This window comes from Peromyscus maniculatus, chromosome 21 (assembly GCF_049852395.1).
Source record: "Peromyscus maniculatus bairdii isolate BWxNUB_F1_BW_parent chromosome 21, HU_Pman_BW_mat_3.1, whole genome shotgun sequence".
NCBI lineage: Eukaryota > Metazoa > Chordata > Mammalia > Rodentia > Cricetidae > Peromyscus > Peromyscus maniculatus.
In genome coordinates, this window is record NC_134872.1 from 18,429,404 (window position 1) to 18,445,526 (window position 16,123).

At 44.9% G+C, this 16,123-nt stretch overlaps 1 protein-coding gene across 6 annotated transcripts in view; it reads right to left on the reverse strand.

The window, feature by feature from the left end:
- Nucleotides 1-548: 548 nt before the first annotated feature.
- The window catches only part of Slc16a9 (solute carrier family 16 member 9), a 44,823-nt gene continuing 29,248 nt past the window's right edge, over nt 549-16,123 (reverse strand). For 4 of the 6 annotated variants that reach the window (XM_042265870.2, XM_006979045.4, XM_042265869.2 and 1 more), the window contains 3 exons: nt 11,163-11,258; nt 2,733-3,644; nt 549-2,119 (listed from right to left, as the gene is read on the reverse strand). In XM_042265870.2, coding sequence (XP_042121804.1) covers nt 1,941-2,119; nt 2,733-3,644; nt 11,163-11,258 — 1,187 coding nt within the window. In that variant the 3' untranslated portion in view covers nt 549-1,940. The remainder of the gene's footprint in view (nt 2,120-2,732; nt 3,645-11,162; nt 11,259-16,123) is intronic. The other 2 variants (XM_076557012.1, XM_015997760.3) reach the window with 1 other exon arrangement.

Below are 16,123 nucleotides of genomic sequence, written 5' to 3' on the forward strand. Positions count from 1 at the left end.
GAAGGCAATGTAATGCACCAAATAATCTCCCATATCTTTTAAGAAAATTAAAAGACAATTTTGGCACCACAGGAAGGGAGCCCTTACTTAAAGAACCCTTGGCGGTTGGTTTTAAAATACCTAACTTTATGGCTTATCTTTTTTTTCTTTTATTTAGGAAAAGAAAATGTTAGCCGGGCGGTGGTGGCGCACGCCTTTAATCCCAGCACTCGGGAGGCAGAGGCAGGCGGATCTCTGTGAGTTCGAGGCCAGCCTGGTCTCCAAAGCGAGTTCCAGGAAAGGCGCAAAGCTACACAGAGAAACCCTGTCTCGAAAAACCAAAAAAAAAAAAAAAAAAAGAGAGAGAGAGAGAGAGAGAGAGAGAGAACTCTGGCCGGGCGGTGGTGGCACACGCCTTTAATCCCAGCACTCGGGAGGCAGAGCCAGGTGGATCTCTGTGAATTCGAGGCCAGCCTGGGCTACCAAGTGAGTTCCAGGAAAGGTGCAAAGCTACACAGAGAAACCCTGTCTCGAACAAACCAAAAAAAGAAAAAAGAAAAAAAAAAAAAAAGAAAAGAAAATGTTTGTCTATTGCCAATGTGTTTTGTTTATTTTTTTTCCCCTGGTGGTGCTAGTGATCAGCGAACTCAGGGCTTCCCCCACCTGCCATGCCCTCATTGTTCCCCTGAGCTTTGGGAAGCACAGCCCCACCACACCTGTCTACAGCCGTCCTGGGGCCCTGTCACCAGAATCCCTGCAGAGTTCGTTAAAATGCAGATGCGTGGGCCAACAGGCAGAATTACAATTAAAAGCATAGTATCAAGCACTTAAGTTTCTGGAGGGTCTGTAGGGGATTCTGAAGCATGGCAAAGTTGAAACCCATTTCTATAGAGGAAACCCATTGGTTGAATGAACCCAAAGTTGAACCCATTTCTATTTATTAAACATTATTTCTGCCCTCCAATGTTCTTGGGATTACATAAGGTTGGGTGAGAGTATCGGTTTCTCTTCACCCTAGCCTTTCCCACGTCTAATGGACACACAGAGCATCTTTTTTTTCTTCTTCTTTTTTTAGCCCTGTCCATGAATTAAAATGCAGTAGTGGAAAAGCCCAAGAGAAACCACCATGGGCTTCATTTGGAAGACAGGCAAGGCCTTGCAGCTCATTCCCATGGTGCTCAAAGCAAATGGATGCTTCCCACTGGCCAGACGGAATGGTTCAGAGGTGTATTTCCAAGCTGGAAACCGGCAAATCAGTAGCTCTTAGGAGACACCAGCAGAGTGCATGCTGACTAGCACCAGGGAGCGAGGTCCTAGGAGCCAGCCACGCAGGGGGCTGGAGGAATTGAACGAGTTCACACACGGTGGACACCAAATGCCCAACAGTGCTTCAACAAGGACAACACAATAGAAAACGGATAAGACGGACAGCTGCGATTTAAAATATTTTGTCTAAAGTCTTCAAAGTCTTAGTGACATTATAACCATCGCTCTCACTTCTGGAAACGAAATGGCTTAGCGTCTTCTCTGGACTTGCAGGTCTGGCATAGAGGAGACAGCAATTATTCCTTAGGCGTCTTCACAAATATCCTGACAGGAGGAGTGCGTGGCTTAAGACGGGACCCCCTGAGTACCTGGCGGTAGAACACGTGGGGGAAAGCGGAGACTCTGCTTCTTGACCCAGAGAAAACTCGGTGAGGCTAGTCAACAGTTTTACATCCAGAACTCACTAGCAAAGGTGAAACAGAACAGGACCATTTCTTGGGGGAGGGGAATACAAGGGACAGAGGTTATGTCCACAATACATAAAAAAAAAAACACAGGGTATGTGAAAGTATGTTCTCCTTCAGAGTCAGCCGGAGTTTTGCTACAACAAGGTCTTGACTCTAGGGAACCCGTTTAACCATATATATATGGTATAAAGTAGAAAAATAGAGAAAATAATGCCTTTTAATATCCCCCTAAACATTAGAGGCAACTTTGTAGAAAAAGGTTGTTGGCGCTGGCTTAGAGGGTTTTTTGTTGCACGTGTCCCAACAGGGCAAGGCGGCAAGCAGCAGGATGAAGCCCCCCAGCAGGACGCAGCAGCCGCTGAAATAAAAGGCGATGTCGTAGGTCTGCGTCCAGTCGTAGAACCAACCTGAGAAAACAGTGAGAACAACCGAAGTAAGTTTCACAGAAGCGGTGTTCACGTGGGGTTATGTGTGTGCATGCGCGCGCCTGCTTCCAACGTGGCTGACGGTGCTTTACCAGTGAGGGGTCTTTTAAATATTTGAGGTGGGTTATTTTTAGTTTCTTCCAAATAAAGAATGGGCACAAAGCCAGAGGAAGTATATCAGCTTAATTGTAATTATATCACATGGGTGTGTGTGTGTGTGTGTGTGTGTGTGTGTGTGTGTGTGTGTACTGGGTCAGGGGCTCATGTAGCCCAGGCTAGCCCAAAACTCACCACATACCAAAGATGAGCTCGAACTTCATACTTCAGATCCTCCCAAGTGCTAGTATTACAGGTGTGGGCTACCACATCTGGTTTTAGTCAGAGCTGGAGAATAAACCTAGGGCTTCCTACACGCTAGGCAAAGACTCTTCCACTCTAACTACACTCTAGCCCTAGTAAACTAATCTTAAATAAGCTACCATGAAATAATCCATTTGACTTTGTGCAAATCTATGCTATTGCTGAGAACTTCTCTATCTGGAAACGTCACAGTGAGGAACAAGAAACTGAGCTGACTTCAACATGAGTATCTTACCAACAATCGGTGGCCCGAGGCTATTCCCAAGTCCTGCGAAGAACATGAGTATCCCATAGGCGTGGGCTAATTTGTCAATCCCCACAGTCTTGGTGGTCACATACGGGAAGATGGACCAATTGCCAGTTAGAAAACCCAAGATCCCAGAAAGTATCGCCAGGGTGACGTAGCTCTTGGCAAGGGGGATTGCACACAAGGCCAGACCCGTGATGATCAGGGTAGCTACGTAGAGATACAAGGTGTTGATCCACTTGAAGTCAGCCATGATGCCTAAAAGAAGCTTGCCCACGGCTGTCATGATGCCGATAATGGAGATGAGTGGTATGGTGAAGTCCTCTTCCCTCACGTTGGAGCTTCTCGCTACGTCCTCCATGAGCAGCGAGGGTGGGAACCCTCCGATGTCAAAAAGCAAGATGGCGATGAAAAGGGCGGAGAAGACTTTGTTTTGAAAAAGAGACACAGTCTCACCACAGTAGTTCCTATATAATTGCCATTTCCTCTTGGCAAGCTGCTTGCAAAAGTAAGTCTGCTCCACGACCTTCTTTCTGTAAGGCTCAGGCTCCTTGGCGTGTGCTGCCGCTGTAGGATTTTTAGGAGTCTCCTGTCCCCAGTCACCACGGGGCAAGGTGCTGTTGCATTTATCTTCACTGCGGTTGCTCTTGTCTAAGATGTTCATATTTTCTTCCAGGCTCTTCTCTTTCTCATTGTATGTGGAGTATCTATCTAGAACATTCTCCGGAGCTATTTTTTCAGGAAAAGGAGAGTCGGAAGACTGCAAGGGTCTCATCAGGCTGCCGCAGGCTAGTATATTTAAAGCCAAAGCGCCCACAATAAGTAGGCACCCATCCAGGCCATAGAACTCTATCAGCACCCTCTGCAGAGCCGCATAGATGAATAGGCCCACGCTTGAACCTGCAAGAGAGCAAGAACCTCTCAGTCTTAGTCTGATGGTTTTTATAGCCCCAGAACATGCACCAGTGGCATCACAGCAACACTTATCATTAACACTGATATTCATGGGGCCTTTGTATTAAAGCCATGAGAACACTGAGATGTCAGGACGGCGGTATTGATGGAACATCCATCTTCAGAATCATCATCCGAAGACCCTGTTTGTATTTAGGATTTTTTTAAAAAGGATTTTAAATTTTTTATTTTATGTGTATGAGTGCTTTAGTTTTCATGGTTATATGTGCTCCACATATGCACAGTACCCATGGAGGCCAGCAGAGGGCATTGGATCCCCTGGAGCCAGAGTTACAGACAGTTGTTAGACTCCATGTGGGTGCTGGGAACCAAAGTCCCGTCCTCTGCAAGAACAGCCAGTGCTCTTAACTATGGAGCCATCCCTTCAGTCCTGCCAGGATTTATCTCATTTTTTAACTATACACACATGCACACACACACATACACACACACGCACATATACATACACACATGTGTGACTTCACACACATACACACACGTATATATAGGCTGACTTCCAGTGGGTCAACACACACACACACACACACACACACACACACACACACACACACACACACACTCATACACATTTATAGGCTGACTTCAAGTGGATCAACACCTTGTATCTCTATGTAGCTACCCTGATCATCACGGATCTGGCCTTGTGTGCAATCCCCCTTGCCAAGAGCTACGTCACCCTGGCGATACTTTCTGGGATCTTGAGTGTTCTTTCTGGTAATTGGTCCATCTTCCCATATGTGACCACAAAGACTGTAGGGATTGACAAGTTAGCCAACGCCTATGGGCTATGTGTGTGTTTGTGTGTGTGTGTGTGTGTGTGTGTGTGTGTGTGTGTGTGTGTGTGCCTGTGTGGAGTGGGTGCCCACAAAGTCCAGACGAAGGCATCAGATCCCCTGTAGCTGGAATTTCAGAGGCTGTGAGATGCCTGATGTGGGTGCAGGGAACTGAACTCAGGTCCTCTGTGAGAGCCACAGTGCTTTTAATCTCTGAGCCATCCCTCCAGCTCCCTGTAGTGTGCTTTAGATACATGATCGCATTCATTGCTTTTAATGGACCTATTGAGTACATCCTACTATAACCCCCAATCTACAGATGAAATGAACAAGGGCTAGAGAGCTTGAGACATTTACCGCAGAGCTCAGGGATGTAAAACAACATAATTCAGTCAGCCTGGCTCCAGGAACCCATGGAATTTAGTTATTTTAAATTTTTTAAATTACATTTTCTGTTTGTTTAGTGTATATTTTTATATAGCCATGCACTTTCCATAGCGTGTGTGTGTGTGTGTGTGTGTGTGTGTGTGTGTGTGTGTGTGTGTAGGTCAGAGGACAACCTTCAGGAGTCAGTTCTCTCCTTCTAAAATGTGGGTCTCAGGACTTGAACTCAGGTCATCTGGCTTGGCCACACATGCCTTTATCCACTGAGTCATCTTGCTGGCCCTTATAGTCTTAACAAACACTATCTCTGACTACCTTTTACATTTATTATGTACTGGGCTCCATGCTACGTTTTATTGCCTTTGGAAAAGCAATTTTTTACATTTCACTTTTTTTTTTTTTTTTTGTTGGTTTTTCGAGACAGGGTTTCTCTGCGTAGCTTTGCGCCTTTCCTGGAGCTCACTTGGTAGCCCAGGCTGGCCTCGAACTCACAGAGATCCGCCTGGCTCTGCCTCCCGAGTGCTGGGATTAAAGGCGTGCGCCACCACCGCCCGGCTTTACATTTCACTTTTAAGACGACTGCTATAGATTAGTTTTAGGATATTAATAATGGTTTGATCATTTACATTCATTGCTGAATAACCAGAATGAGCGATTTGTATTCTTAGCTCGTTAATGGAAGTATGAGAAGAGGCTGAAGTGGGATTTGATGGAGTATTTCAATTATAGTACGCTGGCTTATACATCACACGGGAACAAAAACGTCTCCTCTTCAGCATCCATCTCCCTAAACACAGTTTTTGGGTTTGTTTTTTTTTTAAATTGAGTATTTAAAAAATTTAAATATCCCTGGGAAATGCCATATCAAACAGCAGGAAAACTTAAACAGGTTAATTTTTAAAATTCCGAGTCAGATGATCACAGCATCCATACCCTAAAAACTCATCTCATCACGCAATATTATAACCAGGAACCCAGAGAGGGTGCAGTGGTTCAGAACACTGGCTGCTCTTGCAGAGGACCCAGGTTCAGGTCGCAGCGCCCATATGACAGCTCACCACCATCTGTAACTCCAGTTCCAGGGGGAATCCAATGCCTCCTGCTGGTCCCCTCGGGCACTGTGTGAATGTGGTGCACAGACATACAGGCAGGCAAAACAGCCATGCGCATAAAATAAAAATAATAGACAAATTCAAAATCCCTTCCCTATCTTTGAACCATGGTACGTGCTTCCACAGCTAAAAACAGTTCAGAAAACAAAGAATGGGGAACTTCAAGACAGCCGTTCTGTGTCTTCACCCATGGACTGTTGGTGACTTTTATCTAACACGATATACAGACTCTAGTAAGATGCCACACCATTAGACACTAAACATGTTCTTCTCAAAATATTTAAATGTATTGTGTATGGATGTTTTGCTTGAATACACACCTGTACACTATGTGTGTGCCTGATGCCTGGAGAGGTCAGAGAGGGCATTGGATCCCCTGGAACTGCAGTAACAGATGGTTGTATTCTGCCATGTGGAGGCTGGGAACAGAAACCCAGTTCTCTGGAAGAAAGGCCATGCTCTTTAACCACTAGGCCAGCTCTCTAGACCCTTAAACACGTTCCTGATTTTTTTTGTTTTGTTTTGTTTTTTTTGAGACAGGGTTTCTCTGTGTAGCTTTGTGGGCCTTTCCTGGAATTTGCTTTGTAGACCAGGCTGGCTTAGAACTCACAGAGATTCACCTGCTTCTGCCTCCTGAATGCTGGGATTAAAGGCGTGTGCCACCACCACCCAGCGCCCAGTGTTCCTGATTTTTTTTTTTTTTTTTTTTTGGTTTTTTCGAGACAGGGTTTCTCTGTGTAGCTTTGCGCCTTTCCTGGAACTCGCTTTGGAGACTAGGCTGGCCTCGAACTCACAGAGATCCGCCTGCCTCTGCCTCCCAGGTGCTGGGATTAAAGGTGTGCGCCGCCACTGCCCGGCCTCCTGATATTTTTAAAGTTCTGTTTTTGTGGCAGAAAGATGGATCAGCAGAGAAAGGCCCCTGCCACCACACCCGAGGGCCTGAGTTCAATGCCTGAGACTTACATGCTGGTTAAGGAAAGCCAAATTCAGCAAGTTTTTTCATGAACTCTGTATGAGCTATGGCAAGTAGGTGTGCATGCTCACATTCACATATACACACACACACACACACACACACACACACACACACACACACACACAAATAAAGAAATATAACTTAAAGTTTTAAGTTCCACTTTGATCTTAAATTGAGAACGAATTGCCATTGCTGACCAACAGAGTCCATCTGTCAAACTCATGAAATATATCAAATCACTTCAGTAGATATTACTAACAGCTACCATATGCTATGTGACAGGGCAGGCCAAATTCTATACCTTGGCCTGTATCCCATGAGAACACGGCCGTGACTTAGAAAGATGCAGTGATTCTTCAGTGCAATAGGAACCAATATCAAGAGTTTCCTCGTGGTGCTTTGGAAAATGCAAAGCTCTAATTTTTAACCATCTACAAGAACATCTTAATTGAAAAATAGTCAACGTAAAGAGCAAAGTGAGAAAAAACACTAATTATGTTTTCATCCGAGTCTAGATTTCACACTGCTACAGAGAGGAAAAATAATTGGTGTTTAGGGAACCTCAGCTCAAACTGGAAGAGACACACACATGCATTAATTAGCTCATCAATACCAATTCTTTCGAGCTTTTCTGGAACAGGTCAGAGGACAAACACTTAAGACACTGTGAGCCATACAATACCTGTCTGTCCCCAGTACTCAGCTCTCCCAGGGAGACAGAAACACCAGACAGCAGACAGCATGGCTGTTTATGGACACTCAGTTTCCCCAAATGTTCACACATTATGAAATGTTCTTTTCACTTTTAAAAATAGGGTAAAAATAGAAAAAAAAAATGCTTGTGCAATGTACAAAAACAGAGAGAAGCAGATTGGAGCAGAGACTACTTTTCTAACCCCTGTTCACTATTGAGGAAGATCACAGCCCACAGCCTTCAGGGTTTTGTTGCTGTTTGGATACAGGTCCCTGCAACGGACCCAGAGCTGACCTTGAACTCACATTCCCCTGCCTCAGCCTCCTAAGTGCTGGAGTGGCGGATGTGTACCATCACATCAGGCTCAAAGCTTTGTCATATGCTTATATCTCTACATCTCACCCCTTTCAACTAGGTGGTCATGTTTCAAGTCATTGACTTGTGGTTTCTTTTGGAAAAGCTACCGTGACTCTGTTTTGCTATGATCTCCCTAGATGAAGGAGGATCCATGCCTGGCTCTCCTTTTAACTCACCTAGCTCCCGTGGGTTGATACTAACCCTTTCAAATCTCGACTGCCGGTGGGTGGCGCATTTTCGATTTGCTGTGCTACAGCGCACTCAGCCCCTCTGCCCCGCCCTCCAGGCTGGGTGCCAAGCAAAAGCCCGCAACAGCAGAATATTTCCCGTGTCTTCAGCATCAGTAAATGTGGACACGACAGGATATTTTGGCCACAATGACAATCACTAGCCGTCCTACAGTCCATGTGTGCCTTTACAGTCCAATAACCCAATGTCATGTCTGATATTCCTGTTCCTATTTTACAGTTCAGGAAACAGACGCCAAGCAGTGAAGTGTCTTTTCCAACAAGGGAGTGCCAGAAGTCCAGCTCCAGGATGCTGGAGAGATGGCCATTAAGAACACTTTCTCCAACGAGGAGAGAGTGGACACCAGCCCCCTCCCTAACCCAGAGGCTATCTCCAATGGATAACCACTCACACATGAAAAATGGGTTTTCTCTTGTAGATGGCCAACACAAAACAAACTCAATGATATTTTTGGAGGTGTTTTTTTGTTTGTTTGTTTGTTTGTTTTTGTTTTTATGCTTATTTGTTTCATAATGCTTTGTCTGGGCTTTTTTGTTTGTTTGTTTGCTTTTTTTTTCTTCCTACCCTACAGGTAGGTCTCTTGCTTATATAATACGATTTCTGATTTTGTGTTTTTAGGGAATTTCTGTGCACATAAATGTGTGTGTCTCTGTGTCTATATGTGTTTTTTGTGCTTTTGTTTGGATCTTTTTCTTTCTGTTTGTTTGTTTTGTCTTATTCAGGTTGACTTATTTTCATTGACTTTCGTTTTATGATTTTTTTAAATGTTTTTTTCTTGGGTGCCTGGTTGTTTTTTAATGAGAGAGAACAAGAAAGGATGTGGACCCGGGTGGGTGGGAAGGATCTAGGATGCCCACAGGAGGGAGAACCATAATCAGAATATATTGTATGGAAAAAATCCATTTTCAGTTGAAAATTAAACACTTCCTGCTCCTGCAGAATACAGTTCCTCATGCTGTACTAACCCCCAACCACAAAATCACTTTCATTGCTTCTTCATAACTATAATTTGCTACTGTTATGAATCATAATGCAAATATCTGATATGCAGGATATCTGATAAGTGACCCCTGTGAAAGGGTCATTCGACCTCCCCCCTCAAAAGGATCAGGACCCACAGGTTGAGAACCATTGCCCTAAATAGACTGATAAACTATCAGCCACAGAAATTGATACAACCTTAAGCAGTTTTTAAAATCCATCTAACACGTGAAGTATCACCCCAAAATACCTGGAGGAGGCCAGAAACTATATTGAAAACATATATATATATATATAGTTTGTTTGTCTGAGACAGGTTCTCAATACATATAGCCCCAGCTAGCTTCATGGTCACATGTCTTCTGCCCTTGACCTAAGTATGAAATTAAAGACATATGCTACCACCACACATGGCTTAAAATGTATATGTAGTGGGTAGCTGTTCCACCTTTGACCTGGAAGTACTACCCCTAAGTGAGGCTTCCGGTAACTGCCATGCCTACCTATGACCTGCCTCTGGGGCAGGGCTGAGATGAAAGCCCTTAAGACCCAAGATCTGGATGTGCCAACCCTCTTGGTTCCTGGTGATCCTGGATGCCGGATGGCAGACCCAGCCAGAGTTCTCCAGAGAACCCCGTTGGACTGCACCTCACCTCTCCCGGATCCTGTAACCAACCCCTTTACTGGCTGTAAGTTACCCCAAAATAAACCTTTTTAACTATGTGGAGCTGCCTTGCTGAATCTCCACATTGTGTATACGCTATTTTACACCTTCAGTGGCCTTCTGTGAGTTATTACAGGGATAACGAGAGTGAGTGTTGCTGGGATGTGTAGCTAGGTCACTGAGCCATGTTCAGAGATCAAGACCTTGGGCAGGCTTTATGTTCCACAGTGTGTGGTAAGGCTGACCTGAGACTGACAGGGATTGCGGCCTCTTGTTTCCTTTCCGGTTCTCCGCAGAGCAGTGGCTTTAGAAGGGGTCCTGTGCTTTTCATCCAAGCTCTGTCCTCCAGATAGTTGTGAACACCCTGGGCCTGGAAGCTTCCTCGGCATCCCTCACGCTAAGGTCTGGTACTCAGATTTGTCATTTATGGAGCTTGGGGTGTGTTTGTTTGTTTGTTTGTTTGAGTATCGTGTTGTCTATTTTGTTTTTTTTTTTTTTTTTTTTTTTTTTTTTTTTTTTTAAAGATTTATTTATTTACTGTGTATACAGCATGTATGACTGCAGGCCAGAAGAGGGCACCAGATCTCGTTATAGATGGTTGTGAGAACACCATGTGGTTGCTGGGAATTGAACTCAGGACCTCTGGAAGAGCAGTCAGTGCTCTTAACCACTGAGCCATCTCTCCAGCCCTAAATATATCTTATTTTTTTTAAGATTTTATTTATTATGTACACAGTGTTCTGTCGTTCTGTCTGCATGCATGCCTGCAGGCTAGAAGAGGGCACCAGATGTCATTACAGATGGTTATGAGCCACCATGTGGTTACTGGGAATTGAACTCAGGACCTCTGGAAGAGAAGCCAGTGCTCTTAACCTCTGAGCCATCTCTCCAGCCCCTATTTTGTTGTTTTAAGAGACAGGATTTCCTTGTGTATCCCTGGCTATCCTGGAACTTGCTCTACAGACTAGGCTAGCCTGGCCTCAAACTCAGAGAGATCCACCTGCCTCTGCCTTCCAAGTGCTGGGACTAAAGGTGTGTGCCATCACTGCCTGGCTTGGATCTTGGGGTTTTTGAAAGCTATTCCCATATTTGTGGTGGGAAATATACTTGCCTTCTAGGAGTGCTGGAAGAAACCACTTTGCTTTCTGATTGACAGCTGGGTAGAGGCTGATTGCACACATGTGGTTCACACCTCTTCGCTCTGTTTAGAACGTTAACTTGTGACAATACTGTACTTAATTTTGAAAAGGTACCTGTTGAAATCAGGCCAAGCGCGAGGCCTCGGCGGCTGTCAAAATACTGGCATGTAATGGTCACTGTCGCGGTGTATAGTAAGCCGCATCCGAGACCTGAACATAAGAAGACGGCAGGAATTCAGACAGGTGCACAATTTCAACGCAAAAGAAGAAAATGAAGGGCCCCATTAGGAAGCTGTGGAACCAGCTGCCTAAACACGAGTCCTGAGACCCCTCTGTCAGCATTGTGGACTCAATGGACATCTGAGAAGCATCATTTCTCACCCACCTTAATATCAGAGTCAAGTAAACATAAAAATAGTCCAATTTCTGAAGTATAAAAAAAATCAAAAAAGAAAAAAAAATGCTGGGCAGTGGTGATGCACACCTTTAATCCCAGCACTCAGGAGGCAGAGGCAGGCAGATCTCCGTGAGTTCGAGGCCAGCCTGGTCTACAGAGCGATTTCCAGGGCAGCCAAGGTTACACAGAGAAACCCTGTCTTGAAAAACCAAAATATATATAGTTCACATGTAATTGGAGACACGAGAATGAGTCTGAGCCATACACCATACACCAAAACTTAATCATGCCTGCACCTCAGATCTGTGTTTCTAGTCCTTGCAGTAACTCCGCTCTTCCTCCAGGGGATCTAAACAATTTAAAAATATATACATTTTACTTTTATTTATGTGTATGTGTATCGGTTTGATACATGTGTAGGTGCCCGTGGAGGCCGAAAGAGGATTGCATCCCCTGGAGTCACAGGTGGTTGTGAGTTACCCAAAGTGGGCGCTGGAAATTGAGCCCATGTCCTCTGGAGGACTAGCCAGTGATCCTAACCACCGAGGCATCTCTCCAGCTCCACCTCGTCACCCCAAGCTATTCTGCTGGAGTTTATCTTTCCCACCTCAGTCAGCAAAAACAAAGGATCTGAAAATGATTCTCAATCATCCCACCACCCTAAAGCTGGAGTCTGTAAGTCCCCGTCTTTAGGGCTGCTTTGTAGCCTATTTAACTAAACAGTGACTATTTAGCTTCAGCTGAAGAAACTCTGGAGGGAAAAAAGGACACAAATACAATAAGATAGCCACAAGCAGTAAAAGAAGCAGGCACGTGGTCGCTTGCAATGGTATTCCCTACTTTCCTGTAGGTTTGAAATTTTCCATAATCAGAAGCAGTCTCGCAGCTAGCTACCTGTGTCTTCTTGAGTCCCCAGGGTAAGACTTGTCTCCTGGCCGCGTCTAGCTTGTTGGCTCTATCTCTTGGTCTCTGGGAATACTGGTACACTCTGCTATGATCGGCTGTTTTCCCTTAGCATCTCGTGTGGCTCCCCTGCATTTACTTCTTACTGTTTCCTGCTGTGTTATCTGGTCGTGATGATGACCACTCTAAAAATAACACACAAGCCACTGGCTGGGAAGGCACCCCTGGCTCATTAAGTGCACTGAGGTCATTTTCATTACTTCAACAGCTACCTAGGCGCTCAGTAAACAGATGCCATTAACAAACGTACGAGTAAGCATTTCGGGAACTCGGCGCTCAGCCGCTTATTGTAAGGCCCAGGCTGGCCTCCAACTTCCAACCCTCCTGCACCAGCCCCCCTGAGTACTGGCGCAGCCGATAGGCACCACCACACCCACTGAGTTGGGGACAATAACAAAAATGGCTTTTGGTGTTTTATAATACAATGTGTTAGCATTTTAAGGTCCTTTTACTTCTTAGAGAACCAGTATTTTTCAGGCATGCAATTTATAGTGTAATATAATCGGGTTTGAATGTAGATCTTCTCCAAGCACAAACAAATGGATCCAGTATCACAAAGAGTGGAAGAATGCCCATGTGCATCAGATTCTGCATTTATTATTTTTTAAAGATTTTCTTTAAAAACTTATGTGTATTATATGTGCCTGTGTGTTGCTATATGCTGGATTTGCTGGTGTGCTATGTCTGTATAACTGGTTGAACCCAGTTGCCTGTGGAGACCAGAAGAGGGGATCTAACCCCCTAGAGGTGGAGTTACAGGCAGTTGTGGGCCGCCTGCTCCCTGTGCTGGGAACTGAATGTGGGTCTTTGCAAGAGTAGTATGTACTCTTGAATGCTGAGACATCTCTGTAACACGAATTTCTAAATGATCTAACCAGAGCAGATATTGGGGTAGATTGTGAAAGATCAGAGAAGCAAAATAAGCCACAACTAACCTCACCCCGCCAATTCCCCAGTCAATCCTGTTTCCTCAGACTAGAAGCCTCTGAGTCCTCATCTGGATCTCAGCTGAACTGCTGCTAAAAGCCTAAAAGCTTAACCAGGCTCTAGTTCCTGGTCCTCACGCCTTATATACCTTTCTGCTTCCTGCCATCACTTCCTGGGATTAAAGGCGTGTGTCACCATGCCTAGCTGTTTCTAGTGTGGCTTTGAACTCACAGAGATCCGGTGGATCTCTGACTCCCAAGTGATAGGATTAAAGGCATGTGTGCCACCATTTTCTGGCCTCTATGTCTATCTAGTGGCTGTTCTGTTCTCTGACCCCAGATAAGTTTATTAGGGTGCACAATATATTGGGGAACACAATATATCACCACACATCTCTCCAGCCCCAAATTTATTATATTTTACATGTAATATATTAAAACGTAATACACTAAGGAAATATATACTCCATACCATCTGAAGTTCCTTAGAGTCCTAAGGAAGAAAATAAAAAGTCCCAAGATGTTAAAGTTTCCAAACTATTGTCTTAAAACACTCTCTGGTGGCCAGTCAGCTTTGATCAAATTCTAGCAGTGAAAAAACTTCTGAGGAGCATAGCAATTTTAACATCAAATAGCCATATTTAGGCAAATTAGTGCAACTGTCTAGGGGACTAGTGGGAGGGGGAGAAGATGGGGGAGGGAGTGAGGTTGAAGGGAATGTGTAGCGTACAGTATATACTTGTCCTTACGTAACACAGTACCATGTACAGTGAAGAGACACACTGAATTCTTTCAAGTCTATACTGCTGAGTACTCAAGGCACAAACCCAAGCGGCACATCACTGCTCTCTGTTTATACAGGGGACCATGAAATGTAATTTAGTGACCTAATGGTTCTTTTTCACCTCGTGTGTGCTTTTTCATCTACGTCTGGATGAGACACCGACTCCAGAATCTTTCTTTTTTGTCTGTATCACCCCCACTCCGTGAAAACAGAATCAAAATGGAGCCGTTTTTATCAAGCCATAAAACAAAAGCAGAAATAAATAGATACAGCGGGAGGGTATGAAGAACGGGATCTCAGGCATATATCCCTGGAAGTGAGAAATGTCAAAAGCCATTCACAGATGACTCTGCAAACCACATCTGCACAGAGGCCGTTGCAACCACACACAAAAAGCACTGCCAACAAGGACTTCTGCCCAGGGACAGCTTCAGTTTGGACCCAGGCCACCTTGGAATAGATTTGCATAGTCAAGGATTTTTGCCTGAAAACAGCTTATATAATTCTCTTTATCTCACCTTCACAGACTTCCTTACACACACCCGTCCTTTCCTAAGGTGTGTGCACCCCCACTGCTACGCTCTTGACTTGTTCAATAAACACAGACCGTCTTTGAAGACTCTCCCGCGGTTATTCAGCAGGACATATAACGCAGCCAGACCATAAGCTCTTTATCACACCCACAGCTGGAAGGACCCACCTCCAGCTGCCAGTTCATCTCCTCGGCATTTCTCATCTGAACTCTGACCTCCTCCCAGCTCCCTGGACTTTAAGCACAATTCTGCCTATCTAAGTGTGGTGATACATTGTGTACCCCAATAAAGCTTGCCTGGGGATCAGAGGACAGAGCCAGCCACAAATTAGACATAAAGGTCAGGCAGTGGTGGCACACACCTTTAATCCTATCTATCACTCAGGAGGCATAGATCCGTCTGGATCTCTGCGAGTTCAAGGCCACACTGGGCTACACGAGAGAAACAGACCCAGGCAGTGGTGACCCATGCCTTTAATCCCAGGAAGTAATATGGCAGGACACAGAAAGGTATATAAGGCATGAGGAAACAGGAACTCTCTCTCTTTAGACTGAGGATTTTGTAGAGGTAAGAACTTGTGGCTGGCTTGCTCTGCTTCTTGATCTTTCAGCTTTCACCCCAATTTCTGGCTCCGGATTTTTTATTGATAAAACCCTTTAGCAATTCATGTTACATCTACGCTGCTGTGTGCATCACTTCATGTTTTGACAATAAAAATGACAGAAGATGCAACATTTCCCCATCAGGATCCTATCAGATGCTATGACATATTTGCAACTTCCCATGTGATATATGCATACATGCATTCCTTAAAAAAAAGTGTGTGTGTGTGTGTGTGTGTGTGTGTGTGTGTAAGAAAGGCTGCTGTTAGGGGCTAGAGCACTTGCTGCTCTTCCAGGAACCTGAGTTTGGTTCCCAGCATCCATGCCAGGCATCTCACAACCACCTGTAACTCCTGCTGCTGGGGATACGATGCCCCTTCTGGCTCCTCAGGCATGCACGCACACATACATATTCACACACACACACACACACACACACACACACACACACACACACACACACACTGAATCTCTAAAGGTTGCTACGTGTTATCCACCGTATCCCATTCTGGGTGTTTGGCTCTGGGTAGCTTCCGATACCCTCAACTCTCTTCCAGTCTGCATCCATTGGCCACACCCTACTTGTCCTTACAGCCTTGGGTCACACTGTGATTCCTGCCGCCCTTCTCCACACATACACACGGTACACCAGCACCGGGTACTGGTTTCACTTGGCCACTGCCCTTGCTTCTGCTTATGCATACGTCAGTCTGTCCTTCTGCCTAGATGACGAGCTCCATGACTCATGAATTCTCACTTCCGACCTTTAGCACAATCACACTGGGTTAAAAGACACTGAAGATGTAAATATGTGTCATCTATACCTGGAGTGTAGTACTGAAAATGGCCACCTCCGTTTCACTCATGTCT